The 18,518-nt window shown below is 39.6% G+C and overlaps 2 protein-coding genes across 3 annotated transcripts in view; one reads left to right on the top strand and one right to left on the bottom strand.

Moving 5' to 3' along the window:
* The first annotated feature begins 21 nt into the window (after positions 1 to 21).
* Positions 22 to 6,934, top strand: SETSIP (SET like protein). Of its 2 annotated transcripts, none has more exons than XM_050777602.1 (2): positions 22 to 234; positions 5,111 to 6,934. In XM_050777602.1, exon 2 carries the CDS (start codon positions 5,187 to 5,189, stop codon positions 6,057 to 6,059), a length of 873 nt encoding a protein of 290 aa, XP_050633559.1. In that variant the 5' UTR covers positions 22 to 234; positions 5,111 to 5,186; the 3' UTR covers positions 6,060 to 6,934. The 2 variants fall into 2 exon arrangements, with proteins under 2 accessions (XP_050633559.1, XP_050633647.1); XM_050777690.1 differs by lacking the exon at positions 22 to 234 and adding an exon at positions 2,154 to 2,251.
* A 10,211-nt stretch (positions 6,935 to 17,145) lies between these two features.
* Positions 17,146 to 18,518, bottom strand: part of EPHX4 (epoxide hydrolase 4) — a 35,227-nt gene continuing 33,854 nt past the window's right edge. Inside the window, exon 7 of the mRNA XM_050777501.1 lies at positions 17,146 to 17,818. Coding sequence (XP_050633458.1) covers positions 17,587 to 17,818 — 232 coding nt within the window. The 3' untranslated portion in view covers positions 17,146 to 17,586. The remainder of the gene's footprint in view (positions 17,819 to 18,518) is intronic.

Raw genomic sequence — 18,518 nt, 5'->3', positions numbered from 1 at the left:
GCCTCCCATGGCTCCGGCGCGGACCATCCTGCGGGGCAAACCAGTCCTCAGGCTCCTTATCCCCTCCCCTCTACTTTCCCTTCCGGTTGGTGTTCATTCATTCAGTGTTTTACTGAGGCAGTTCAAATCAGCACATGCAGCCTTTGTATGCGTCTTCCTGACAGGTCTACACTTTTTCCAGCGAAAGACTGGGCGAGTCACACACCCTCACTTACCTGGCTTCTTAACCCTGAGGTATAAATGTTTGGGGCAAGAAAAATTGGCGATGGGAGGGGTAGGGGAAGACCTTCATAAACTGCCAGTCAGAACAATTCTGAGTCCAATATAAGAGGTACTTACAGCATCTAGAAGGCCCCATCCCCTTCGTATCCGCGGAGTAGCTCATAAGCTTTTGGACTTGATCGGAGAAAGCTCAGTTAATAGGACGGGGCTTTGCATATAATGCCCTAACGTTTATGACCAAGAAGGGAGAAATAGGTAAGGGGCAAAGTCTTTGAGCAGTGAAGTGGTGGATGGATGAAATATAGAATTCTTTTTTTTTTTTTTTCTTCTTCTTTTTTTTTTTTTTTTTTTTTTTGAGACGGAGTCTTGCTCTGTCGCCCAGGCTGGAGTGCACTGGCCGGATCTCAGCTCACTGCAAGCTCCGCCTCCCGGGTTTACGCCATTCTCCTGCCTCAGCCTCCCGAGTAGCTGGGACTACAGGCGCCCGCCACCTCGCCCGGCTAAGTTTTTGTATTTTTTTTTAGTAGAGACGGGGTTTCACCGTGTCAGCCAGGATGGTCTCGATCTCCTGACCTCGTGATCCGCCCGTCTCGGCCTCCCAAAGTGCTGGGATTACAGGCTTGAGCCACCGCGCCCGGCCTAGAATTCTTTTTTGTTCCAAAGAAAGTAGCAAACGTGATTATCATTTAAGGTTTTGGTATTTATTTTTTATTTGATTACTGCCTCCAAAAGAAGAAAACTCAGTAGTTCTGCTTTGGGCCGGGCAAGTCCCATCTACTTGGGAAGAAGAGGCGGAATGATGACTTGAGCCCGGGAGGTCGAGGCTGCAGTGGGCTATGATTGCACCACTGCACTCCAGCCTGAGCAGCACAGCAAGTCCCTGTCTCCAAAAAAAAAAAAAAAAAAAAAAAAAAAATTCTGTTTCATTCACAAACTCTACGCACAAGGTGAAGATAAGGAATTGCTTGGAAAATATATTGACCAGCTTGCGGTGGCTCACACCTGTAATCCCAGCACTTTGGGAGGCCAAGGCGGGAGGATATTTGAGCCCAGGAATTCAAGACCAGCCTGGGCAACATAAGGAGACCCTATCTCTACCAAAAAAAAAAAAAAAAAAAAGGAGGTGGGGAGAGGAATATATGGTCTTTGTATTTGTACCATAAGATTGGCCAAGAAGTAACCATTTCTTCAGATAATGCCCTCTCTCAAATATTTGGGCATCTTAATTCTGAAAAATATAACTGGATAATTGATTTTTTAAATTAATTCCCAAATGCTTGGATCGATAATTGATTCTTAATTATTCCTGTAGAAAAGAGGGGTGTCAAAGATAACATAATAGTAGATTATATTTGAATCCTTATTATGTGATAAACGCTACTCTATTTGCTCTGTGTGTTTTAACTCAGTTAGTCCTTATAACAACCATTTAGCTAGGTACTGTCTTCAGACCTAATTTACAGATGAGGAAGCTGAGGCATACAAAGGATAGGTAACTTGGCCAAGGTCACACAATGTCATATATCACACTATAATATATGGTGTGTTACACCATAATAATGGTATATTATAACCCAGACAGTATTTATCTTTTATTTTTTGACTGGCAAATTTAGTCAATTTACATACACTCTTGGTAGGAATGTAAATTGGTGCAGCCATTATGGAAAACAGTATGGAGGTTCCTCAAAAAATTAAAAATAGAACTATGACGTGATCCAACAAACCCTCTTCAGGTATATACCAAGGAAATGAAATTAGCACCTCATAGAGATATGGGCACTTTCATATTTGTTGCAGCATTATTCACAATAGCTAAGATATAGAAACAACCTAATTGTCCCTAGGATAGATTAATGGATAATGTTGTATATATACAATGGAATAATATTCATTCTTAAAAGAGAAGATCCTGCCATTTGTGACAACATGAATGAACCTGGAGGGCGTAAAGTTGAGTAAAATTCGCCAGGCACAGAAAGACAAATACTGCCTCACGCCTGTAATCCCAGCAGCTTAGGAGGCCAAGGTGGGCAGATCACGAGGTCAGGAGATCGAAACCATCCTGACTAAGATGGTGAAACCCTGTCTCTCCTAAAAATACAAAAAAAGTTAGCCAGGTGTGGTGGCGGGTACCTGTAGTCCCAGCTACTCAGGAAGCTGAGGCAGGAGAATGGTGTGAACCCGGGAGGTGGAGCTTGCAGTGAGCCGAGATCGCCACTGCACTCCAGCCTGGGTGACAGAGCCAGACTCCATGTCAAAAAAAAAGACAAATACTGCATACATACTCTCATATATAGGATCTTTTTAAAAGTACGTAAACAGTAGAAAGGTGGTTGGGGAAATTGCATTTATGTAGGATGAGTAAGTATAGAGATCTAATGTACAGCATGAGAACTATAGGTAATAATATTTGTTGTATACTAGAAATTTGCTAAGTGATTAGATTTTAGGTGCTCATACCACAAAAAAGTAACTGTGTGGTGAGAGGGAAAAAAAGTATGTGTGATGATATGTGCTTGACTATATCGTTTTACTCTGTATGTCAAAACATCATGTTGTATACCTTAAATATCTACAGGTTAAAAAAAAAAATGAAAAAAACACCCAGGCAGTCTAGCACCAGACTCCCTTCAAAGCCCTGCCGGATTTCTACCAGGCCTCTTTATCATCTGATAAAGTAACAACTAGGCTACTCTCTGGTTGCAAATGGGTGACAGAATGATTTCTGATTCATGTTTTATCTTAAAACAACTTAAGTTAGGCCGGGTGTGGTGGCTCATGCCTGTAATTCCAACACATTGGAAGGCCGAGTCGGGCAGATCACTTGAGGTCAGGAATTTGAGACCAGCCTGGCCAACATGGCAAAACCCCAGTTCTACTAAAAATACCAAAATTAGCCAGGTGTGATGGTGCGTGCCTGTGATCCCAGCTACTTGGGAGACTGGGGCAGGAGAATCACTTAACTGTATCATTTCACTGCAGAGGTTGCAGTGAGCCGAGATAGTGTGACTGCACTCCAGCCTGGGTGACAGAGCAAGACTCCGTCTCAAGAAAGATATGTAAAAATAACAAAACTTAAGGTAGCTTAGGCAGCTATGTGAAATGATTAAAGAATAAGTAAGTACTCCCTTAAAAAAACAAAACATGGCTGGGCATGGTAGCTCACACCTGTAATTCCAGCACTGGGAAGTTGAGGTGGGAGGATTGCTTGAGGCCAGGAGTTCAAGGCTGCAGTAAGTTATGATCACATTGCAGCACTGCAGTACTTAGCCTGGGCAATAGAACAAGATTGTCTCTAAAAAAAAAAAAAAAAAAAAAAAAAAAATCTTGTCTTTGATGCTTCACATTCTACCATTAGATAATTTAACTTAAAGCATTATTTTTATTTTAATTCATCTCTATAGTCATTTATCCCTAATGTGAGTGAGATTTTCAGATGTTCTTCCTGAAAGCATTTTTGATCAGGAGGAAAAGAGAGTTTAAGGAACTAGCAGTGGGAGCTGTGAAGGTAAACATGGCTAAACTCGTAATTTGGTTTAGGGTTATCTTTAACTGTGATCTTAATGTGTGAAAAATAAATGTAGGTAAAATTGCCTTTGGAGAAAAAACTTCTTTCAAGAACTTCAATCTCATGAAAACAAACCCATTTTTGATGCATTATTTCTCCCTCTTTAAAAATGTTTAGGCTGAGCTTGGTGGCTCACACCAATAATCCCAACATTTTGGGAGTCTGAGGTGGGAGGATTGCTTGAGCCCAGGAGTCCAAGAACAGCCTTGGCAGCATGGCAAGGCCTCGTCTCTACTTACTTACTTACGAAATAAATAAATAAATAAATAAATAAATAAATAAATAAATAAAATTAAAGCCAGGTGTGGTGGCACATGCCTGTAGTCCTAGCTACTCAGGAGGCTGAGGCGGAAGGATCACCTAAACCAGGGGTTAGAGGCTGCAATGAGCCCTGACTGTGCCTCTGCACTTCAGCCTGAGTGACAGAGTGAGACCCTGTTTCAAAACAAAAAAATGTTTTAACAGGAAAAATTTCAAATCACAGCTACTTGGGAGGTTGAGGCAGGAGAATCGCTTGAATCTGGGAGGCAGAGGTTGCAGTGAGCCGAGATGGAGACTCCATCTCAATAAATTAAAAAAAAAAAATAGCGAAAAGCTTTTCAGAGAGAGAGAGATCTTGTCATGTTGTCCAGGCTGACCTTGAACTCCTGGGCTCAAGTGATCTTCCTGCCTCAACCTCCTGAGTAGTTGAAACTATAAGCATGTGCCACCATGCCCAGCTGAGTAGTGTTTTTGTTGTTGTTGTTGTCGTTGTTGTTGTTTTTAAGAACTATATATAAAAATTCGCTGACCATGGTGGTGCCCACCTGTAATCCCAGCACTTTGGAAGGCCCAGGTGGGCAGATCACCTGAGGTCTGGAGTTCAAGGCCTGCCTGGCCAACATGGTGAAACCCTGTCTCGACTGAAAATATAAAATTAGCTGGGCGTGGTGGTACAGGCCTGTAATCCCAGCTACTCGGGAGGCTGAGGCAGGAGAATTGCTTGAACCTGGGAAGTGGAGGTTGCAGTGAGCCGATTATCAAGCCACTCCACTCCAGCCTGGGTGACAAGAGCGAAACTCCATCTCAAAAAAAAAAAAAAAAAAACTATATATAAAAATGTAATGGATAGGACAGCTAAATATAAAAAGTGAAATTATATACTACTTGAAATAAAGTGGGTAAATTCCTTTTTACCTTGGAAAAAAGAATGAATGTGTATATGTATATGTGTGTATTCCACATATTCCATGTACTCAGATCACCCCTTCTTAAACATAAGGTAACATGCATACTATATATTTACTATTCTGCATCTTGTTTTTCCTCATTTAACAGTATATACTAGAGTGTTCTGCCTGCTTCCAGACGAGCAAGGAGACTCGTGGTCTGGTTCTTGGACTTCCCTGACAGCATGGCCCCTAAACGCCAGTCTCCACTCCCACTTGAAAAGAAGAAACCAAGACCGCCTCCTGCTCTGGGACCAGAGGACACATCGGCCTCTGCAGGCTTGTTGAAGAAGGGAGAAAAAGAACAGCAAGAAGCAGTTGAACACATTGATGAAGTACAAAATGAAATAGACAGACTTAATGAACAAGACAGTGAGGAGATTTTGAAAGTAGAACAGAAATATAACAAACTCTGCCAACCATTTTTTCAGAAGAGGTCAGAATTGATCGCCAAAATACCAGATTTTTGGGTAACAACATTTGTCAACCATCCACAAATGTCTGCACTGCTTGGGGAGGAGGATGAAGAGGCACTGCATTATTTGACCAAAGTTGAAGTGACAGAATTTGAAGATATTAAATCAGGTTACAGAATAGATTTTTATTTTGATGAAAATCCTTACTTTGAAAATAAAGTTTTCTCCAAAGAATTTCATCTGAATGAGAGTGGTGATCCATCTTCAAAGTCCACTGAAATCAAATGGAAATCTGGAAAGGATTTGACGAAACGTTCAAGTCAAACGCAGAATAAAGCCAGCAGGAAGAGGCAGCATGAGGAACCAGAGAGCTTCTTTACCTGGTTTACTGACCATTCTGATGCACGTGCTGATAAGTTAGGAGAGGTCATTAAAGATGATATTTGGCCAAACCCATTGCAGTACTACTTGGTTCCTAATATGGATGATGAAGAAGGAGAAGGAGAAGATGGTGATGATGATGAAGAGGAGGAAGGATTAGAAGATATTGATGAAGAAGGGGATGAGGATGAAGGTGAAGAAGATGAAGATGATGATGAAGGGGAGGAAGGAGAGGAGGATGAGGGAGAAGATGACGAATAGAACACTGATGGATTCCAACCTTCCTTTTTTAAAATTTTCTCCAGTCCCTGGGAGCAAGTTGCAGTCTTTTTTTTTTTTTTTTTTTTCTTTTTTTGCCTCTTGTGCTCAGTTGCCCTGTTCTTGAGGTCTCTTTTCTCTACTCCATGGTTCTCAACTTATTTGGGGGAAATACCTTGAGCATAATACAATGGGAAAAGAGTGTCTTCCCCTTTCTGTTCGAAGTTCATTTTTATCCCTTCCTGTCTGAACAAAAACTGTACGGAATCAACACAACCTAGCTCTGTGGGAAAGAAGAAAAACCTGCTCCCTTCGCTCTGCTGGAAGCTGGAGGGTGCTAGGCCCCTGTGTCGTAGTGCATAGAATTCTAGCTTTTTTCCTCCTTTCTCTGTATATTGGGCTCAGAGAGTACACTGTGTCTCTATGTAGGTCAAAGGGACAATATGGGCAGTTAGATTTACCCACATGTATCTGTCTACTTTCTCTTGTTTAAAAAAAGAACAAAAAAACTTTTAAAAAAATGGGGTTGTAGAAGGTCAGCAAAGGGTGGGTTTGAGATGTTTGGGTGGGTTAAGTGGGCATTTTGACAACATGGCTTCTCCTTTGGCATGTTTAATTGTGATATTTGACAGACATCCTTGCAGTTTAAGATAACACTTTTAAAATAAATTCTCTCCTAATGATGACTTGAGTGCTGCCACTCAGTGGGAGACTCAGCAGAACCTGTAGGATCTTATTTGGAATTGACATTCTCTATTGTAATTTTATTCCTGATTATTTTTAAATTTTCTTTTTGTTTCACTGGAAAGGAAAGATGATGCTCGGTTTTAAACGTTAAAAGTGTACAAGTTGCTTTGTTACAATAAAACTAAATGTATACACACACACAAAAAAAACCAGTATATCCTAGCGGTTATGCCATGCTAATGCAGATCTTTGTCATTTCTTTTTATGGTGGCAATTCCACTACATTTCACTCAACTGCCGTTTTAATTTCTTCTTTGAATGATTATTCATATCCTTTGCCCATTTTGCTTTTGGTCTTTTCTCTATTTTTAGATGTTGGAGATATTAGTGTTGTCCGTGATATAATTTGCAAATACATTTTTCTATTTGTCATTTGTCTTCTGACTTGGCTTGGCTTTTAGTGGTTTTTTTTTTTTTTTTTCCTGATGTTTTTGTTTTAATGTAGTCAAATTTTTTCTTTCTTTTTGTTCATTGTTTCCGGACTTTGAGTCATAGGTGGAAAGATTATCCTAACTTCCAGATTGTTAAGGAATTCATACGCTTTTCCCCTAATAATGTGTGATTTCACTTTTTATACGTAGCTATTTAATTCATTTGGAATTTATCTTGTTACATAGTATGAAGGAAAGATCCAATTGTATATTTTATTTTTTTCCAAGTGGCTATCTAGTTATCCCAATACCGTTTACTAAAAGTCAACTTTTCCCCTTCTCATTTTAGATGCCACTTTTATCATATGCTAAATTGTTTTCTCCCTTAGTTCTATTTCTGGACTTTCTATTCTATCACATTGTTCAGGCCATCTATTCTTGTGCCAGTATCACACTTTTAATTATAGAGGCTTTATATACATTGCTTTAAAAAAATTTTTTTCTGGCTGGGTACAGTGGCTCATGCCTGTAATCTTAGCTCTTTGAGAGGCTGAGGTGGGTGGATCACTTGAGTCCAGGAGTTCGAGACCAGCCTGAGCAACACGGCAAAACCGCATCTTTATCAAAAATAAAAAAGATTAGCCCTGGGTTGCGGCGCACACCTGTGGTCCTGGCTACTTAGGAGGGTGAGGCAGGAGGATCACTTGAGCCCGGGAGGTGGAAGTTGCAGTGAGCTGAGATCACACTTCTGCAAACCAGCCTGGGTGACACAGCAAGATCCTGTCTCAAAAAATACAAAATAAAAAATGAATTGCTGAATGTTCCATGCCCAAGGGTGAGGGTGCAGTAATTTTTTTGCCTTAGTATTGGTCAACTGTTAATCTGTTCAATGTCCTCTCAGTGCTAACAGCAACACATAGAACTGATAAAGCTGAGGATTCTGCACAAACCTCACTTATACTGTTTCTGGACTCTTCCCTGCATGTGTGTAATGGTTAAAAGTGCAGACTTTAGAATCATGATATTGAATCCAATTTAACTTGTTTATTGTTGTATGACCTAGCCTACTGGTCTAACAGTCTAAGTCTATTGAGCTTGAGTCTATTGTGCTGATCCGTGAAGCTCTCCAAGCCTCAGTTTCCCTGTAATGTGGATAAGGGTATCTCATGTGGTGGTTAGAAAGACTAAATGAGATAATCCATGTAAAATTCTGCTATGATGTGTATTATTAGCTTATGACTTATCATCACAAAATAGTTTTGAAGGTTACTCTTTAGAGTTTTAGCTTTCCCCCTACACTGTCTTCCATTTAAATAGGCAATGTCATTTTGCTGTTAGTGTTTGTTTCCTCCTAGCAGTTAAATTTTACTAGCTCCAGTGGATGTGGTGGGTTTACAAAGGTGATAGTGATGATGAGCACTGAAGGTCTTCATGGACAGGGAAGTTGTGATTTTGATTTCTTCCTGCCATTATATTTAAGAATAGGCAGCCATTTGGAAAAGCCATTTGAAAAAGAAAAGCGATTACAGAATCAGAATAGCACCATATTACAACCCTCAATGATCTAAGTGATGAGCAGCAATAGCTGCAAAAATCACAAAAAGAAAACCAGGCAATATATGCTTTCTGATGAAAAACACACTACATGTATGATCTTGCCAAATGAATCAAACCTGAATTTGATCAAGCCTCTGGATTCCAATCAGCAGAAAACACAAAGGGCAGAAGCATATGCTGATTTGTACCATAAACATGCAGTTGGCAGAATGCAGACTATGGGAAATTCCACAGATTGAACAGCCCAGGTTCTGCAATAGAAGAAGTATAAGCAAAATAAAGGGAAGGAGGGGAAATCTGTAGATTTTAAAAGGTCTAAAAAATATCTTTCATGGGCTACAATGTGGGGGGGGGGTGGGAAACATACAATGTCTAAAATTGGCATGAATAAACTATAGGGTCTAGGAATAGCATCTATTATTAGAGTTTTCTGTTTCTCTGTATGTATATATATACACCCAATTGGTTCTGTGTCTCTGGAGAACTCTGTGTGTGTGTGTATGTGTGTGTATACACATATATATACATACAAATGTGTGTGTGTGTGTGTGTGTGTGTGTGTATATGGGGTAGGGGGCAGGTCTTAAGGAACTGGCTCACACAATTGTAAAGGCTTGGCAACCCCCAAATCTGCAGGGAGGCCTGCAGGCTGGAGACCCAGGGAAGAATTGCACATGAAGTCTACAGGCAGTTTGCTGGCAGAATTCTACCCTCTTCAGGGTAGGTCAGTCTTCTTCTATTAAGGCCTTAACTGACTGGATGAGGCCCACCTACATTATGAAGGGCAGTCAGCTTTACTCACAGTCTACTGATTTAAATGTTAATCTCATGTAAACAATCTCTTCACAGAAACATCTTGAGTAATCTGTGACCAAATATCCGGGTACCATGGACTAGCCAAGTTGACACACAAAATGAAGCATCACGGTATCAAAATACGCAGATTTAGATGATTAAAAAGTAAAGAAATACAGGAAGTGAAGCTATCCAAGTCAGGAAAGGAGCTTAATTTTGAGAGGAAGAGGGAGTTTGTAATTATGACAGGGGTATGGAAGAGCTTACAAGGTGGCTGGACAAGTTTCATTTCTCAATGTGAGTGTTGGTTGCAAGAGTATTAACCTTTTTTTTTTTTTTTTTTGAGACGGAGTCTCCCTCTGTCGCCCAGGCTGGAATGCAGTGGCAGAATCTTGGCTCACTGCAACCTCTGCCTCCCAAGTTTAAGTGATTCTCCTGCCTCAGCCTCCCAGGTAGCTGGGACTACAGGTGCCCGCCATCATGCTCGGCTAATTTTTGTTTAGTAGAGACGGGGTTTCACCATATTGGCCAGGCTGGTCTTGAACTCCTGACCTTGTGATCCGCCCACCTCGGCCTCCCAAAGTGCTGGGATTACAGGCTTAAGCCACCGGGCCCGGCCAAAAGTATTAATCTTAAAACAGATTATATTTAGAATATGAAATATAGATATTTATAACACAAAATAATTATTATTAGCTATAAATTTCCCTGATACGGTTTTCTGTATCTGTATTTATTTTTAAATAAAAAAATTTAAGTGTTAAGTGTTAAAGAGGATTTAAACAAAGCTATGTTAAACCTTTTTTTTTTTTTTTTTTTTTTTTTTTTTTCCCGAGAGAGTCTTGCTTTGTTGCCCAGGCTAGAGTGCAGTGGCGTGATCTCAGCTTGTTGCAACCTGTGCCTCCTTAGCTCAAACAATCCTCCCACCTCAGCCTCCTGAGTAGCTGGGACTATGGGCATACACCACCATGCCCAGCTAAACATTTGAGGTTAAAATGTAGAGAGTATAATAAAGACCCTGCTTTTTTGTATAGCTCACTATCTAATGAGAAACAACCTTAAAAGAGTTCTACAAATGTTTAGGTAGCACTACCACTGTTTGAATAAAGATATTGCTTGGTAACTACTTTTAAGTGAAAGCTGTTATTTAAATGAACAATTTTCAGTACATTTAAACAAATCATTGTATTGAATTCTATATATATATATATATATATATGCATTTATTATCATGGGAATATTGCACTGGATGGGGATTATGAAAAATCACTGATCCAAATCCTTTTTTTTTTTTTTTTCAGGGCAGAACTGCATGGAAATTATCTCAAAATAATATTTGATTTTTTTTCTTTTCTTTTCCTTCCTCATCTCCTTACCTTTCTCCCATTCTTCTTTCTTTCTACTTTCTGAAAGTATAAGGAAACTGACAGAGTCAAAGCTTTAGGCGCCCCACTTCCACAAGCCCCTTCTAGGGTTCTAGTAGCATCCCTAAAAGTGTGTTTACTTGGTTATGTTTTTGTAAAGTTGGCAAACTTTGGTCAAATGTTGCCTCATATCTGGTGCTACTGAGTAGCTACAAGCATTTTTAAGATTCAGTCACAGTGAAACTAAGTAGGGGCTTCAGTGAGTAGGACTGGTGGGGTATGTTTATCAGTTCACATTCACTTCCATGTCTAGATAGGTTGTTGCTCCCTGTCCTGGTATAGGAATGGTTTCCAGGAATACTTTGCTGATTCATCCTGCATGGTGACATGAAGGGGTAGGGCCCAAAGATCACATCACTATGTGACGATGTCACATATTGACAGGTATTGGAAATAATTGTGTAAATAAGTAGAGACTTCCATTCTCATTGATGCCTTATTGGAACAAAAGGAATATTCTCAGTAATGCACAACATGTTAATTATAAACACAATTTTTTTATGTTTTGATTAAAGTCATACAGAGTGAAATTTGTCAAAATTCCTATATTTATGACCTATGTTTATGATATTTTTTCAGCTTTCCAGAAATTGTAATCTATTGTGATTTCTCATTCTAAATAATCACTTTTATATTTTAAAAAGGCAAGCAGGGGACAGGCATACCATATATAAGTGTTGCAATATGTTCCCAATACTATATCTTCCTAATATTTATTTTATCTTGAAAAATAAGAAAATTAGGCCAGGCACGGTGGTTCGTGCCTGTAATCCCAGCACTTTGGGAGGCCAAGGAGGGAGGATCACCTGAGGTCGGGAGTTTGAGACCAACCTGACCAACATTGAGAAACCCCGTCTCTACTAAAAATACAAAATTAGCCTGGTGTGGTGGCTCATGCCTGTAATCCCAGGCATATCGGGAGGCTGAGGCAGGAGAATCGCTTGAACCCAGGAGGCAGAGGTTTCAGTGAGCCAAGATTGCACTCCAGCCTGGGCAACAAGAACAAAACTCTGCTTCAAAAAATAATAATAATAAATAAGAAAAATAAGAAAATTGAGGCTACTTTTTGAATGACTAAAGAGGTATTTATATAGCTCTTTCCTTTTTTTGGAGGAAATGCAAATGGTAATTTAATGTTTTTATTTACTGTCAGTGTAGCTCTTTTTTTTTTTTTTGAGATGGGATCTCTGTCGCTCAAGCTGATACAGTGGCATAATATCCGCTCACTGCAACATCTGGCTCAAGTGATCCTCCTATCTCAGCCTCCTGAGTAGCTGGGACTACAGGCGCATGCCACCACACTAGGCTAATTTTGTATTTTTTTTAGAGATGGGGTTTTGCCATGTTGCCCGGACTGGTCTCAAACTCCTGGTCTCAAGCGATTCTTCCACCTCAGCCTCCCAAAGTGCTGGGATTATAGGCGTGAGCCACTGTGCTTGCCCCAGTATAGCTCTTAATGTGATATTTCTTCTGCAACAGTGAGGGAGAGGTGATAGGCTTTAATGTTCCTCTGGCCTTATTTTAGCATTAAAGACAATAAAGGCACTAACTAGAACCCTGCTGGGTGAACAAGATTTATGACTAGATCACTTATTCTTCTGCATTTAGGTCACATTAAAATAAACACTATCTTAAGAAAGAAGAAAAATAGATACTATAAAATCTAACTGAAATATTCCTCAAGCATATTTTAAATATCATAATTGCCTATGCCACTTAGAGTGAAAACTATTGAGTTTTTCCTCAAAGAGTAATTTTTACTTCAATCATCATTTCTACCAGAAGATACTTTCACTATTTTCAGGACTAACCTGTAACATTTGAATACAGTGATTAAAAATGTACTTTTTAGGGTAATGAATATATATAGGCTGCCTGTAGGTGTAGGTGTGAATTAAATAACTTGGAATATGCTTGATGCTTCAGGGCAAATTTCTTAAATTTCTCATATGAAATGTACACTGATTTCTGTCCAGCTATTTCCTGAAAGAGCCTGGAAACATCAAGATCTGGCACTCCAAAAGCTACCTGAAGTATAGCAGTGAACTCCTGTTCTGTTATTAAGCCATTCACATCAAGATCAAAAAGCTTAAAGGACATTTGTAGACTCTTTACAATGTTGGCAGGATTGCATAGGACAGTCAGACTTATTACATACTCTCTGAAGTCTATGCTGCCAGCATTATTCCTGCCAAAGAGGGCAAAAAGTTGTCTCAAGGGCTCTGAAATTGGGAGTTTTAAATAACTTGAAAATTCTTCAATTCCTATCTTCCCTCTTTTTGAGGCAACTGCAATTGCAGCATATTCATCCAAATGCTGATGAATGTTATCTCTATCTGACTTCAACTTCTGGCTAATTTTTGTAAATTCCACCAAACCAGCTTCTATGGGTAGTTGAAGGTTACCTGCGGAGATCATCAGTCTGCAGTCTTCATAAGTGTGCTCTGTCCCAGGCACCCCAGAGCATTTGCCATGTTGATGCGTATTGTATTGGCAAAAAGGATGGGGTCTTTTTTTATTTCATCATTTCGGATATAAACAGGCATAAACACAACTTCTACCCTGGTGAAGGGTTGACTGAGGATCAATATACATTCCTGGAAGCCTGTAAATCCCTGCCAGGTCCAGACTGCTGTGTCCAGGGTGTTTGGGTACCTGAGCAGCACTGGCTACACAGGAACACCTGGACAGAAGTCCCCTAGTTTAAAAGTGACTAGATGGGAGCGATTGATGCACACACCTTCTGGGAAAATCAGAATCTGTGGCCACTTCTTTCCAAATGTCACTCACTTCAGGATTTCATCCTTAGTATTCTTCCTGGAATTGGGGTCTTCTCGGATCACAAGCACCAGCTGTGTTGACAGTAGGAATTTCCCAGTCAATGAGATCTGCACATTTTGACTTGCAGAGAGCGTTGAGGGTAACCCTGCCATCACACAGGGGATTGAGTCAAAGAAAGTGGAGTGTGGTGCTGTAATGAAGATAGGGGCCTTGTCTTGGGTTGCCTTTTTCCCTTTCACTTTAGCTAGGAACCCTGCTAAAAAGAAAGTCAACTGAACCATGAGCTTGAGTACTGGTTTCACCAGTTTTTTTTTTTCCAACTCTTGGCAGGGTTGTAGGATTTGAGCAGGATAGCCAAAGGTGGAAAGCATGGCCACTGGCCAGAGGAAGAGTAAGACCATGCAGGACATTCATACCCACGAGGATGATGCAGGTCCAGCACCATGCACCGAAGCATGTCGACTGAGGGTACAAGGATTTGATTATCTCCTGCATGATCCCAGACTCCTTCGCCTCCAACTCAGAGTCTGTGGACTGCAGAGTCATGAAACCAACTTAGTAGACTCAGGCTGTATGTAGCCTGGATTTGGGGGCAGCCTTTGGCATACACCCCTTCCCCACATCCAATTGCTTTTTCTGTTTGCACATAATTAGAACTCTTAGAGGCAATTGTAGGTTAATAGAAAATGCTGCATTACCTTTAAAATCAGAAAAATCAAAGCTGGTAAATGATGTAACAGGAGAATTCATATCAACAGCACAATCTTTTTTTCTTTTTTTGCAAATATCTTGCTTTTGACATATGCTTAATAAATTATTTTCACATAGCAATTTCTGATGTTAAATTAGGCATAGATTATGTACTATTAGGGATATATTAATTCGAATAGATGAATATTATTAAAAATTACAACTTTTAATTTAGGTGCCATTACCTGTTTTTATTTACTGTGAGCTGCTTTGGCAGCTAGTAAGTCAAATTCACTTACTTGCCCTACAAATAGATTTCTAGAGATAGTAATAAGTGTTTATCATAAGAGGTTTAACTGATGGCACCCTTGAAGCTTTATATCTGTTACAAGTACTTTTCCATATCCATTGAAAATTAGAGTACAGCCGGGCGCGGTGGTTCAAGCCTGTAATCCCAGCACTTTGGGAGGCCGAGACGGGCGGATCACGAGGTCAGGAGATCGAGACCATCCTGGCTAACACGGTGAAACCTCGTCTCTACTAAAAAATACAAAAAAAAAAAACTAGCCGGGCGAGGTGGCGGGCGCCTGTAGTCCCGGCTACTCGGGAGGCTGAGGCAGGAGAATGGCGGGAACCCGGGAGGCGGAGCTTGCAGTGAGCTGAGATCCGGCCACAGCACTCCAGCCTGGGTGACAGAGCGAGACTCCGTCTCAAAAAAAAAAAAAAAAGAAAATTAGAGTACATTCATTGTAATAGGCCAGAATTGTCCATGGAACGTTTGATTGATAAAATTCTTAATATTAGTCCACATGAACTTGTCAGCTTCCTAAATTGACAGAAGTAGCAACAACAACAAATCTTAAAATCACTTTTGTCAGTAACAGGCTTTTATTAAAATAAGTCAGGATTACTTTACTGTCTCAGCACGTCCCATTCTTTCCCTTGTTGCTGCCCTTCCGGAGGGATCAAGAGGGAAGCACCAAGTTGGTATGAACCAGGCTTTTTTCTATACCTTGTGGCATTTGCAACTCTGACAATGTTCTATAGAATATTCCGATGTTTACTAATTGCTAACTTGAATTCCTTTTCCCTCCCGAAATTAAAAGTCAAATTGTAGGTTCCTGAGAGATGTTTCCGTCTATTGAAACACACCAGATTACTGCTAAAACAGGAAGAGTGGCATAGATACCAAAGTCTGCTAAACGGTATCTGACGTAAGTGGGATCATGGGCTTTACCACCAGATGGCTCTAGGTCACATCTTAGCTCCAGCACTTACACTATGGGCATTGGCAAAGTTACACGTTAAATCACATTTTTACTATTTATAAATTGGTGATACCTACCTTGCATGTTGTTATGAAGCTGTTATATAGAAAATTGAACTTTTGTTGTAAATACAAGTTGCTATGATAAAATAATGAGAATTCTTAGGGACTTTCTCCTGTGTTCTGTCACAATCAGAACTATGCTTAATGTAGGAAGCAATCCTTTCACCAATTTAGAGCTTATCTGTTACGTGATGGGATTTGGCAGTGTTACTGGTTCTCTCCCATGTTAAAGGAGAACAACCAAGAGAATGAGTAGTAGTCCCTTGAGTTGGTATTGTTCTCTATTCTGTAACTCTTTTCCAACTCTTACTTATAATGTTCATTTCTACTTTTGAACCCTTGTTTAATTTAACTGCATTCTATGTATGCCTCTCTTTTTTTTTTTTGGACAGACTTTTGCTCTTGCCCAGGCTGGAATGCAGTGGCACGATCTTAGCTCACTGCGACCTCCGCCTCCTAAGTTCAAGCAATTCTCCTGCCTCAGCCTCCCGAGCAGCTGGGATTACAGGCATTTGCCACCATCCCTGTCTCATTTTTGTATTTTTGGTAGAGATGAGGTTTCACCATGTTGGCCAGGCTGGTCTCAAACTCCTGACCTCAGGTGATCCGCCCACCTCAGCCTCCCAAAGTGCTGGAATTACAAGCGTGAGCCACTGCACCTGGCCCTTAAGGCTTCTTATGGGAAAGTTCTATGTTACCACCTTATCTTTCTTTTATATTTCCCCCCCACCCCCAGTCCCTAGCAGTGTGCCACATATATTATTTATTCATTAAGCAAATATTTGAGTGCCTACAATATGCCAGGCCCTTAGTCTAGAGTTGGGTATTAGTTAACAAAACAACAAAAAAACCCCTGCCCTGTGGAGCTTAGATTCTAGTGCACACAAGGCATGTAGTATTCAATTCTTCTTGCATTGAATGGAGTAAAAGCATCCTTTCCTTCCTTTTCCCTCTCCCTTTCCCTTTCTGTTTCAACAGGGTCTCACCCCATTGCCCAGGCTGGAGTGCAATGGCCCAATCATGGTTCACTGCAACCTCAAGCTCCCGGACACAAGCTATCTTCTTACCTCAGCCTCATGAGTAGCCGGGACTTCAGGTGTGCACCTCTATGCCTGCCTACTTTTATTTTTTATTTATTTTTGGTAGAGTCAAGGTTTCACCATGTTGACCAGGCTGGTCTCAAACTCCTGGCCTCAAGTGATTCTCCCGCCTTGGTTTCCCAGAGTGCTGAGATTACAGGCATGAGCCACCACGCCCAGTCAAGATGTCAGCTTTAAAAAATGGTTTAATGTTCCCAGTATAAATAGTATATGGCCCATTTTAAAAATGCATATTCATTTAGTTATATTTGCCTTCAAACTAATAGATATACTATAAATCCAAAAGAGATTTGATAATATAACTTTTTAATGGTTAAAAGTAGTAAAAAGAACTTTTGAACAATAGAATGAAAATTTATATCATTGCAGGTTTGCCTTACAATATAGCACAGCTAATCTTTAATATACATTTGTAAAAGGCACCATATGTTAACAGAGTGAAAAAAAGCAAGAAACCAAAACGGAGCCACTTACTCCAAACTTCCTTTTTGTACAAGTGTATATATTTTAAGGCAGATGCTTGTCTGTGCAAAATACACCAGAAGAAAATCAACATTGTATTACATGTTCACACGATCTCAGATTTTTTTCAATACCATTTTGTCAGGATATTTATTTATGATAAAGCACATTAAAACAGTTTTTTTCCTAATAAAACATAAAGAAGTTGATGAACAATTTTTAAAAATTACTTAGAGATTTCATTACAGACCCTTCATAGAAGATAAAGAAAAGTCAATCTTTTTTTCTTGTTTCTTCTTTTAGAAATGTCCATATCAATTTGTTCACTATGTCAGGTTGGTCTTGCTGAAGCCAATGACTGGCTTCTGACAAAATAGTTAGCCTGAAATAGTTTTTAACATAAATCTTTGTGACTTCAGCCATCTCAACCTCCATGAATGCGTCATTCTCTCCCCACAGTAGTAGTGTTGGAGTGGTCACCATGTGATGTTTGAGAGGCAGGCAGCTATAAAAACAAAATACATGAGCTTGAGATTCACTGTCAAAGTTAAAATGACATTTTCCTACACTGCCCCATTAGGCCATTCATTCTCGAAGGGGGCAATCTTGCTTCTAGAAGGGTGAAAATTGTGTTCTTGGGAGGGTGAAAAAAAAGCTTACCCTTTGCATATATAAAGCAAGGATATACATACAGTACATAAGCAGATATTAAAATTTCACAGGGTGGGGGTGATTAGGGAAAAAAATGTCTAAAAAGGTTCGTTAGAAAAGTGATAATGAAAAAGTGATTGAGAAACAATGCATTAAGTAATCAACATTTACTATAAAATATTTAAAAGGCTATTTAAGAAAAGGTCCAATAAAATTTAAATTGGATGAGGCTAGTAAAATGTATGATAAAAGCTATAAGTTAAATAGGAAATTCATCACTATGAGGAGTAATTTGTTTTAAAAGGATACCAGAATTTCTGAATGGTGTAATGAAAGAGAGATTTAAACTATTTATATGTTACTGTTTAGCTTTATTTTTAAATTGTTCTTAGATAATCTGATGCATTTTATGTAAAAATTGGAACTGAAAACTCAAAAAATATATTCGGACTGAGCTTTAATATTACATGATACTATATTTTGCAAGAAGATTATTTTTTAAAACTAAGTTTTTGTTGTGTATATGTATGTTTTTAAAATTAATTTGAGATGGG

Source organism: Macaca thibetana, chromosome 1, assembly GCF_024542745.1.
Source record: "Macaca thibetana thibetana isolate TM-01 chromosome 1, ASM2454274v1, whole genome shotgun sequence".
NCBI classification, from domain to species: domain Eukaryota; kingdom Metazoa; phylum Chordata; class Mammalia; order Primates; family Cercopithecidae; genus Macaca; species Macaca thibetana.
The sequence above is the reverse complement of the archived record's forward strand: the minus strand, read 5'-3'. Positions and strand labels throughout refer to the sequence as shown.